Source organism: Natator depressus, chromosome 1, assembly GCF_965152275.1.
Source record: "Natator depressus isolate rNatDep1 chromosome 1, rNatDep2.hap1, whole genome shotgun sequence".
Classification (NCBI taxonomy): domain Eukaryota; kingdom Metazoa; phylum Chordata; order Testudines; family Cheloniidae; genus Natator; species Natator depressus.
In genome coordinates this window covers 116,471,499-116,483,541 of record NC_134234.1, presented here as the reverse complement: position 1 = coordinate 116,483,541, position 12,043 = coordinate 116,471,499, and the positions used below count along the sequence as shown (strand labels likewise).

General features: G+C 41.4%; 1 protein-coding gene across 3 annotated transcripts in view; it reads left to right on the top strand.

Annotated features, from left to right (window-relative positions):
* Nucleotides 1-12,043, top strand: part of NPAS2 (neuronal PAS domain protein 2) — a 169,870-nt gene that overhangs the window by 106,914 nt on the left and 50,913 nt on the right. For all 3 annotated transcript variants that reach the window (XM_074964898.1, XM_074964892.1, XM_074964906.1), the window contains one exon: nucleotides 362-475. In XM_074964898.1, coding sequence (XP_074820999.1) covers nucleotides 362-475 — 114 coding nt within the window. The remainder of the gene's footprint in view (nucleotides 1-361; nucleotides 476-12,043) is intronic.

Genomic DNA, 12,043 nt, shown 5'->3' with positions numbered 1-12,043 from the left:
AGAAAAACCTAAATAAATAAGGGTTTTAAATTAAGGGCCTGATTCTGCACTCCATTTTACCAGGTTTATGGCAGTGTAATTCCTTTAATAAAATTGGCGTAATGGAGTGGAGAGTCAGACCCTAATTCTGCAAATCAGTCATGAGAAAAAGTCTGTTAGGAGTGTTGAACGTTCTGGATTTATTTAGGGTTCTTTTCACAGAGGCTTCGATCCTGCAATTAGCATGGTGGTAGACTGCGCTCAGTGGGGCTCTGAGTGAGTGTAGGCATACACTACTAGTTGCAGGATTGGGACCAAATTTTCCACTCGTGTTTAGTTTAAATAGCCTATTTATTTGTTTCTCCTTTTTCTAACAATCCAGCTGACAATGATTTAGAGTTTTACTGTCATCTTCTGAGAGGAAGTTTGAACCCGAAGGAATTTCCAACATATGAATACATAAAATTTGTAGGAAATTTTCGGTCTTACAGCAATGGTAAGCCTTAACTTCTGTGTAAATGTTACTAAACATTTTATTTGTGAAAAAATATATGTGGTTACATAGAACAGACAGACTTTAACTGAAAGAGTTATTTCTAACGTTATGGGGTGAATTTTAGTTCACATGGAATTTAGCAACTGATTAGTAACAGCCAGATGTGTATCGGTAAAGTCAGTAGCAGTGTAAACTCTCCCTGTCAGTGCACTTCACTTCTAGACTGTGCCCCCAGTTATCCTGTTCTGAGTATCTGCTACCTTTGTGCGACGGTGACAGGCTTGGGAACAGTTTGATTACATTGACTAACACTAACAATGGATAAAATTAAGATCCCTAAGCTCACTTTCACTTCTGAAAATTTGACTCCTGGCAGGCTCTGTTGCTGAAAAAAACTACTGAACCTTCCCCTTCACCACCTCTCCAGGGAATTGTTGTTAAGTGTTGTAGCACTTCATGACAAAGCGTATGATATTGTAGGCTCCCAAGAAATCACAGCTGTGTTGTTAAATTTTCTCCTTTTGGGAAATGTGCCATTGCGGCCAATAAAGCATTTAGACCGGATCCTCTGAGGTGCCAGGCAAGCTCAACTCCCATTGACTTCAGTGGTGGTTGGGGTCACTGAGTATCTCCAAGGAGCAGATCTATGAATCCCAAACTGTTCAGTTTTGCATTCCATCCCCAGTACCCTGTACTTATAGAATAAGAAGGGAAGAATTAAATTCAGCAAAAACCTTACAGTTTTAATACAGTATATTAATTAACCTTAATACAGTATATTCAGACTGAGGAGATAAGTTTTCAAGGGATGACGAATAATTTGTATGTAATGTGTTTTAACAAATAGGTTGCTATACAGCTATTCAGAGACAGAAAAGAAACACTTCTTTATTACTTCTTCTTCCCTTGCCCCGCAGAGTTTGCCTTAGATATTTTGTCTGAATTCCAAAGAGTAGTATTTCAGAAGTTGCTGTTATTGTTCCAAATGGGTTATCCTGTGCAAAAAATCCTCACTATGCTTTCCAAAAGCCACACACCACATTATGAAAAGCTTTCCTGCCCCATTTAACTTTCTGGTCTTGATCCATATGACTAAAACAGAAATGCACATACAGCATGGTAAAATGTATTTCTTTCTTAGTTTCATGTGATTTGTGGGTTTATTCATATAAAAACATAAAACTGCCTTTCTATTTTCTATGTTTATTCTCTTTATGGTGCTGAATTAAGTGAAATTTAGCAGAATGACATACACACAAACTGAGTCGTGTAGCTTTCTAGAACAGAAGCTTGATTTCAAGTGATGACCCATAAGGATATATTTCTTACTTGGAGAGTTTTTGATCAATTGATCTACAGAGATTATCAATTTTTCTCCATTCATGAATCTAAAACTGCCCTCTATTTTCCTACCATGACACCATATACCAGCGCACAGACATAACTCTTTAATAAGGGGAAGTTGCTATTGTTCAGAAAAATAACTTTTAAAAATTCTGTCCCTGGAAAATTCTCCCCTAGTTTAGTGTGTTAAAAGGTTCTCTCTAAGGGCCTGGTCTGATGTCCATTAAAGTCAGTGGGGGTATCTCCATAGATGTCAGTGGGCATTGACTCAGACTCCAAATGCACCAATTTATAGCTTTCATATGTTGGCAGGTATTGCTTTGTGCTTTAATTCATTTTTGTTCTTCCTCTTTCTTTTCCTTCTGACCTAGCTAAAATTTAAATCCAGGCAGGTTCCAGCATTAAAAAACGCCAGAACTTTCCCCTTCACCTTTCATGGCCCCATTTTCTAAGTCTCTCCCTCTGTTCTTCTCCCTTTCAACCTCTCATCTGTCTCAGACCCTTCTGGTTGATAGGTGGGGTTTTGCCTCTCTCTGTCTCCCCGTGGTGAGGTTTCATCTCTCGGAATCTTTCTTTTTCTTCCATATGGTAGAGATGTGGGATCGGGAAAATGCCAACCACCTACTTCAAACTATGGGACCAGTGGTGGTTGGGAAGCAGGAGGGCACAGGTTGGAGAAAATAGGAGTGGCCCTACCTCCTCCAGAGTCTCTGGTGACCCATTGAGCAGCTGGAGGAGGAGGGGAGGTGATTGGTCTCTTACTTTCCCCTTTAACTGATTTAAAGCTTAGCCTGGGTCCTTAGGAGTCTGTTTTTCTTCTGTTTCAGCAGCCCTGCCTCGCCTCCCCTTAACTGTGGGTTTGGAGCTGTGTTTAGAAGATGCTGTAGTTCTGACTGATTGCCTGTTTTAGGGAGTCAGCAAGGAATTTCTTAGTCCCACTGGGACCGAATTGGCAGAGGCCTGATGGGCTTTTTTGCCTTCCTCACAGCTTCCTGGAGGCAGAGTTAGGTTAAATAGGCACAGAATTTAGTAATTAGTTGTAATACTTGATAGGGTTGTTAGTTTGTCACAGGTTTCTAGGGTGGTTAAAAAGCTAAATGGGCCAGTTCCCAGAAGTAAAAGACCTAGGAATTTGCTGACGGGCCTTCTGCTCATGGGATAGGAGGTGCGCTGGTGTTTGTGGACCAAGGTCCCCCATTTAGTACCTTCTATCCCCATTACAGAGGTGTGAGCTTGTGTGTATGCGAAAGGATTCAGATGAGGAAGCTGAGTCATAGGGGTAGGCTGAGGAGAGTCTACCCCAAGTTATGGGTTGTATGATAGGAGCCCTGTAACCTCCACACTGGAACCACTTAAAATGCCTGGTATGTGAGAGAATGGGTGACAGGTGGGTAGCCCCCCATCCCATGCCAAGTTTAATAAAGTTGTGGCTACTTAAAATTCATCCAGTGTCTGTTCTCATTCACCGCCATCTGTGTCAAGGGGAAAACTACAGCATTCTCTTCTTGATTTTGGTTGGCCTCTGAGTTGTTGGAGGGCCCAGCAGCTTCAGTGCCATTGAGTTTTTGGTGTGAACAGAAGTGTGCTGGGTTTCCTGCTGTGTTCCAGTGGGAGAGGGCTCAGTCAGGCAGAAGCGGTGCTCCCAAGATTCAGGCTCTAGTGCCTGGCAAAACTCTTTTCTGTTCCTTGGCTGGCTACCAAGCTGTTGCTTCCGTGGTACAGAGGGAGCTGTGTGTGATTACCAGATGGAAATGGTAGAATTATTATTAATAATAATACAGAAAAGGCAGAAGTGTTCAATACATATTTCTGTTCTGTATTTGGGAAGAAAATATGTGATGTAGTATCATATGATGGTGATAACACTCTTTCCATTCCACTAGTATCTCAGAAGGATGGTAAACAGCTGCTGCAACAATGAGATATTTTTAAATAAGCAGGTCCAGATAACTTGCATCCAAGAGTTTTAAAAGAGCTGGCTGATTAGCTCGCTAGACAATTAATGTTGATTTTCAATAAGGCTTGAATCACTGGGGAAGTTCCAGAAGACTTGAATAAAACTAATGTTGTGCCCATATTTAAAAGGGGCAAACAGGATGACCAAGGCCTGTCAGTATGACATTGATCTCAGGCAAAATAATGGAGTGGATGATACAGGACTCTATTAATAAAGAATTACAGGAGAATAGAATAATTAATACCAGTCAACATGAGTCAATGACCTGGAAGAAAACATAAAATCATCACTGATAAAGTTTGCAAAGGATACAAAAGTTGGGAGAGTGGTAAATAATGAAGAGGACAGGACACTGATTCAAAGTGATCTGGATTGCTTGGTAAACTGGGTGCAAGCAAATATGTTTTTAATGGGGCTAAATGTAAATGAGTACATCTAGGAACAAACAATGTAGGCCATACAGGATGGGGGATTCTATCCTGAGAAGCAGTTACTCTGAAAGGAATTTGGGGATTATGCTGGATAATCAGCTGAACATGAGCTCCCAGTGCAAACGTGATCCTTCGATGCCTGCATAGGAGAATCTATGGAGCAGGAGTAGAGAGTTTATTTTACCTCTGTATTTGGCACTGGTGCAACTTCTGCTGGAATACTGTGTCCAGTTCTGGTGACATAATTCAAGAAGGATGTTGATAAATCGTAGAGGGTTCAGAGAAGAGCCACAAGAATGATTAAAGAATTAGAAAACATGCCTTATAGTGATAGACTCAAGGAGCTCAATCTGTTTAGTTTAACAAAGAGAAGATTAGGGGGTGATATGAATACAGTTTATAAGTACCTACACAGGGGAACAAATATTTGATAAATTGTCTTGTCAGTGTGTCATGCAAAGGTATAACACGATCCAATGGCTGGAAGGTGAAGCTAGACAAATTCAGACTGGAAATAAGGTGTAAATTTTTAACAATGAGAGTAATTAACCATTGGAACAATTTCAAGGGTCATTGTGGATTCTTCATCACTGGCAATTTTAAAATCAAGATTGGATGTTTGTATAAAAGCTCTGCTCTAGGAATTATTTGGGGGGAAGTTCTGTGGCCTGTGTTACACAGGAGGTCAGACTAGATGATCACAATGGTCCCTTCTGGTCTTGGAATCTGTGAATCTATGAAACAGTAGGCAGTGCTGTTTGGTTGGTGCTGTTCTCTCAGACCTGCATGAGCAGGAGTGTAAGGGAAACACAACAGCTTCAGTGACCCACTCAGACTTCTCTATAGCTCACCATGGGGTTGAGACCTGCTGGTCTAATGATTAATTATTCTTTTTTCCATTAAATAAATACCAGTTTTCCAGCCAATTTCCCTTTTTCTGCCAACCACACATTGGCACCTCAGCAGGGTGCGATGTCAGCACTCCTGGACAAAATGTCCAGGGTAGAGGGGTACGAGGAGTGGGAGGGGAGAGACATTCCAAAGACTTGCATTGTGGTACTCTTCCACTGGCCCAAGAATCTGCCTTTGAAAGTTGTTCTTGAAGGAAAAAATAATGAAGCTAGGAATAGGAAAACAATTAGCCAAGTACACTGTGAAGGGAGAAAAAAAAATGAAGCTTAATTAGCAAAGATGATTCCTCGTGAATGCATGCAAGAATGTTTCTCCTTGTAGCATTTCACAGCAGTGAACATGTTTTTATGCATGGGGACTTGGTACAGGATGTTCTTCCTTTAGTAAAAGTCTCTCGTTTTTTTTAGTTGTTTGATGCCGTTTCTGACCTAAGTTTTTAGCAACCTGTTTTGGCTCTTTCTGGGAAATATTCACTGAATGTACTCTGACCTCGTGTTTCTACTACATTAATATGAGTTCCCATTCAGCTTATTTCATGCAGGCTGTATCTGATCAGAATATGTAATTGTAAAGTTCTGATTCATGTAATGTCAGACACATTCATGATAGGAACAGTCAGTCTAACAAATCTTTCCCATGTTTCCTTTTCATTTAACCATCACTAAAGTTTGGAAGTTTCACTAGGTCCATGTTGCCTCACATACTCTTATGCAAAACTTTTTTTAATAAGTCACTAATTTTCTGTCAAGTGACCTTCCCTGAAGAATCTGCTCATTAACCTCAAAGGTGCATTTATTATTTTTAATTATTTATATTACAATAGTGTGTAACACCCCAACTGAGATGAAAGCCCCATTGTGCTAAGCACTGTACAATCACACATCTCCTGATTCCCAGTCCAGTGCCATATACACTAGGCCATGCTGCCTCCCTAGGAGATATGTTTTGTCTTAGAGCAGCAAGTAAAGATGGACTTTAGTGATCTAATTCTGAAGGTTGAGAGTTTCGAAGCCAACTAGAGGTTTTACTCACACAACCCTCACTAATTTCAGTGGCATGTCTGGCTAAATCCCCTAGACAGCTCTGAAAGTCTCAGCCATGAGCTTTTTTTTTTTTTTTTTTGGTACCTTGGAGATGCTACAGAGACCCTTCCATACCTTCCATATAATACAGTACAGACACCTTGCATGCAACAGGCTGATTGTTTGACAATTATTTTCACTTTTCAACGAGCCAGATTGTACACCCATGGCTCCACCCATGTAAGGGTCCTCCACTTGTTGAACATCCCTCCTACACTCAGAAGGAAGGCTCAAGACACCTTCCTAGCACCTTGTCTTCATCCCCATGCCCAGACTGAGTGGAGGGGGCTTTGTGAAGTCTGGAGTCCATGCAGCAGGGAAGGGAGGGAGGCAGGACAGGGAGATGATTATGGCTCAGTGGAAATTACCCAGAAAAGTTAATATAGCCAAAGGCACATATTCACTGTTCTACAGATTCGCTTACCCCAGGGCCTCAGGGGCTAGCCATAGCCAGAGGGGATCCCTGGCAGCATAGCTGTAATGGAGCTGGGCTGACAGAGAGGAAACGGGGTGCTGGGAGCCAGAACTGTAACACAGAAACACTAGGTTTGGAGGCAGGTTCCATGGCTTTGACCACAGATAGCCAAACCCTGATCCCTGACGATGTGCTGTGAGGAAATCTCTGTGACAGTGTCTTCACTGCAGAGTTAATTTAGTTACAGTGGAGTCACCTCCTCTCAAATTAGCCTGAGCAGCACAGAGTGATTGTGTTGGCAGCTGACAAATTGCGCTAACAAGCTGTTGCCTGTCTACTGTGACAGGCCAGCCACTTCAAGTTAAAAACACTAACATGCTTGAGTTAAGCGTTTGTGTGTGTGGATGAGACTCAAGTTAGGGGCAACACTCGAGTGATAACTCAAGTTACTCTGCAGTGAAGACAAGCATTGTAAGGAAGTGCTTGTGAGTCCACTGTCTCTCCAGATTAGCTCTTTAAATGTTAACAGGCTTCAGTGACAAAGGATTTTTATATTTTAGGATTTCCGGGAGCCAGCAGGGGAGATAGCTGCCTAGGCTTGGAGCTCCTGCTTGACACCCCTCCCCACTTAAAATCTGCCAACATCCAGTATACTAAAGCTATAGTTTTTTATCTCTGGGTGGTTCATCCTGCTCTTTACATTATAATAGCAGATGGATGCATTTTTTGGACACCCCCCCCATCCTTCCACCCCAAACCCTTCCCTTCCCCCCCCCCCATTGCAAAGAAACAGAGGCTCTTTGTCAGCCCTGTAAAGAGCAGCGTAGCACCACCTGAGGATGAGGCCCTGATAGGTCTGGAGCAAGTCTATAAAATACTAAAACAGATATCTGAAGAGCAGATCCTGCTTAAGAAAATATGAGAAGCTCTCTCTGAAATTAAAGCCATCATTGTACCATACCAGGTCAGTTTGCAGGGGCTATCTTTCAGGATTGGGGAGGCAAAAACTGGAATCTCCACCTCAGAGGACTATATGGGGTCTGTTAGGATCACCACAGAGCAGCAACAAAGTCTGATCCACAAGCTACAAGATAGGATGAGTGATCTATGAAAATGTGGTCTACATGAAATACCATAAGGTGGGTGCACAACTGGTTGAAAGATGGTACTCAAAGAGTAGTTATCAATGGTTCACTGTCAAACTGGGAGGGTGTAGGAAGTGGGGTCCACACTAGTCAGTCCTACATCCAATACAATTCAATATTTTCATTCATGACTTGGATAATGGAGTGGAGAATGTGCTTATAACATTTGTAGAAGAGACCAAGCTGGGAGGACAGGATTAGAATTCAAAATGACCTTGATAAATTGGAGAATTGGTCTGAATTCAACAGGAAGAACTTCAATAAAGACAAGTGCAAAGTCTTAGGAAGGAAAAATCAAATGCACAAATACAAAATGGGGAATAAGTGGCTAAATGGTAGTACTGCTGAAAAGGATCTGGGGGTTCTAGTGGATCACAAATTGAATATGAGTCAACAATGTGATGAAGTTGCAAAAAACTAACAGTCGGTAATGTATTAGCAGGAATGTTTCATGTAAGACAGAGGAGGTGATTGTCCTGCTCCATGTGGCACTGATAGTACTCCAAGTGAGGCCCTATGTCCACATCTGGGTGCCACACTTTAGGAAGGATGTGGGCAAATGGAGAGAGTCCAGAAGAGAGCAACAAAAATGATAAAGGGTTCCGAAAACCTGACCGCTGAGGGAAGGTTAATAAAACTTGGCCTGTTCAGTTTTAAGAAAAGAATCCTGGGGGTGGACCTGACACCTTCCTTGGATACGTTAAGGGCTGTTACAAAGAGGACTGTGATCAGCTGTTCTCCATGTGCACTGAAGGTAGGATGAAAAGTAATTGGCTTAATCTGCAGCAAGGGAGATTTAGGTTAGATATTAGGAAAAACTTTTTAACTAGAAAGGTAATTAAACTCTGGAACAGACTTCCAAGCAAGATTGTGGAATCACCATCATTGGAGGCTTTGTTGTCTTGCTGCCTTACTTACAGTGACCTTAAGAACATCATAATGGTAATCTATGCAGTTTAAAATGTGGCTGGTAAATATTGGCTTACATGCCCAGGGCTGAGGGCAATATTTCAATTCTGATGAGCCTTTAAATAGCCAGCCAGTGGAGGGCCGTTCACTGTGATTTTGGATCTGTTTGGCTATAGGAGGTGTTGAGGGTGTTTCTTCTTGTTTCCCACCCCTCATGTTTTTCCATATATTTCCTCATAGATATCTGTCCTGCAGGTCTTTGACTTCTGATGCACAGTTGCATGTATCTTTCAGCCCACAAACCTTACTTAAAAATGTACTCAGGGATGTTCACCATTTTCACCTGCTTATCTCAGCCTTTTGCAGAGGTTAGGGGAGGTGCAGGAAATATTCATATATTTATGCATTCAACTTGGGGCAGAGGGGAAGTGTACATTTGGGCTGTTCCTCTCTAACCTCCTGATCTTTCTTTCCACTCTGACTCAGTGTGGTTTTCTCACACCCTTGTCCTCCTACCTCCTCTCAACTTTCTCTTACCCACTTACCACTCTATCCTCTCTTCTCTATCTAAACTCCTTATGAGTTCCCCTGGCTATACCTTACCCTGGATTCCTCTCCCTGTCCCTACCCCTGAGTCTCCAGGGGCATAACATGAGATGCTTTCCCCCTGTGAGTACCTGTGGCTAACTTACATATGTTTCTTGGAACATAAAAGGAATTGGTAACCCTATAAAAAAGGGAAAAAATTGTATCTCACTTTAGATCTAACATTCCTCTGGGTAACCCACCTCACTGAGTCAGAGGCTGAAAAGCTTTAAAAGGCTGGGTTGTTTAGTAATTAATTGGTGAGGTCCAGGGGTGTGTCATTCCTGTTCATTAAAAACTGAATACACAGATCTTGTCCACTTATAAAGACATGGAGGGTAGACTCCTAATTGTTAATGTTCATATCTCCAATGTTACATACACTCTATGCTGCCAGCAAAGAGGATTCCTCCTTTTACACTCAGTTATCTTCAAGATTAAATTACACCTCCCTAGAACATTTGATTCTAGTGGGTGACTTCAAGGAAGCGTTAGCCCTGCTTTTGGATAAATTGAGCTGATCCCAGCAATCCTAATCCTCTGCTAAGTAGACTATTGTTGCCCAGATGCAGGAATTGAGTTTAAAGGGCATATGGAGGCTGCAGCATCCTACAGGTAGAGACTACACCTTTTACTCATTTCCCCCCGATCTAACCAATCAATTATTTTTTAGTAATAGGTGGTTTTGTGAGCTCTGTAATTAACAATGAAATAAAACTGATTACGATCTGTGATCATGCACCTGTGGTATTGCAAACTGTCTCCTCCTGAAAAACAAGGGACTACCAGAAGATGGGGGTAAAACTCCTCTTTACTACTTTATACACAATTTAAAAAGTGTGTGGGGAAAGAAAAAAATTTTCTTTGAGATGAACAACCACCCTTTGGTCTAGTGAGCAACACTTTCAAGGCATACTTAAGGGGTAGGATAATATCCTACTTCTCCCACATAAAGAGCCAAACAAGATGAGCTGGTGAATTTAATGGAAATGCTCAAGGAGGCAGACCTCAGCTATGCTGATTCACCCACTTTGGTTAAACTCCAAGAGGTGACCAATGAAATGAATAAAATAACCTCAGCACAGGGTGAATTTGCTTTGGTTAGATTGAATCAGATGTACTGGGAATCTGGCAATAAAGCTGGGTAATTATTAGCACCTGGACTTACAGTAAAATCACTAAAAGCTATAATCAATTAAATTCACTTTAGTGATGGGCCAGAGTATCACTGGTCATTAAAGTATTAATGAACAATTCTCCAAATTTTACCAATGCTTGTATTTAGAGGAAGACCACCCCGTCAACGAGTTCTTTGAGGAATACACCCAAAATCTGCAACTCCCCCAACTAACAGAAGAACACTAAATTTGGCATGATTTCTTATTACATTCCTCTGAAATTATGGCTATGAAATCAGGTATGGCCCTGGAACTAGATGGCTTTCCAGATGAATTTTATGGCCAGTTCAGACACCCTGGCTTCCAGACTGACAGAATTATATACAGAAGCTTTTGGTAGACTAACCCTGTCCCTCTCAGTGAATGAAGCCCTATCTCAGTCACCCTTAATTCTGGAAAAGATGCTCAGGAATGTGTTAGCTATCCTTAATCAACTCTGATATTAAAATATTGTCTAAAATCGTAGTTGGACAGTCAGAAAAAAGTAAAAAGGAACATAATACAGGTGGGTTTCATACAAAAGAGACATGAGTTAGACAACACTGGTCAGCTTATCGCTGTGCTGCTGTACTATCAAAACCCCTTGAAACGAATGGCAGTTGTGTCACTGGGTGTGGAAAAAACCTTCAGTAGGAGTAATTTGGAGATATTTGGTCCTTATTCTACACAAATTTGGATTTGGTCCCTCTTTCATTTCCTGGATTAGACTTTTGTAGTCCCAGTTTTAGCTCCCATGTCATAACCAATAACTATATCTCCTTTTTGTTCAATCTCCACCATAATACTAGACAGGGCTGTCCCCTGCCCACCCCCACCTGCCTTTGATTTGGCCTTAGGGCTGCTGACAATACAAATAAGGGCACATCAGGGGATACAGGATATAAAAACAGGATCCCAGGAGACAAAAATAATCTTACATGCAGATGATATGCTTTTATTCATCACCAACCCCTCAGATCATCCCTAACATATTACAAATTATGGAATTGTTTGGGAAGATTGCAGGGTACAAAATTAATTGGCATAAGTTGGAAGCTCTCCCTGTCTCCCAAAGGGTGCATAATTATGCCCTTTTAGATAATATTTTTTTCCTGGCAGAAGGTGCAAATCAGGTACTTATGAGTCCTCTTTCCTAGGAACATAAAAGAAATAGTGAAAATTAATCTCAAGCCTTTTATCACACAGAAAGCTTTGGATTTACATAGATTGCTAGCCCTCCCTCTATCCCTTTTGGGCAGAGGTCATATATTAAAGATGAATGTCCTCCCGAGATGTCTATTTGTTCTTAGCTCTTTGCCAGTTTATAGTCCCCCAAATATTTTTTTTCAGAATTAACAACCTTTTTAAGACCATGTTGCGAGGTGTAGGCAACACGCCCAGAGTATCTTTTGGGAAAAAAAAATACATCTACCTATTCAATCAAGAGCCTTTGGTCTGCCCAACATTAGGTTTTATTATATATCCTCAATTTTGAGCTAAATACCACAATGGCTGACCCCTCGGCATGAGTCTGAGAAAAGGGACCTGATGTTGGGGGAGATCCGATAACAGTCTTCAAATATGTTAAGGGCTGTTATAGAACAGATGGTCATCAATTGTTCTCCATGTCC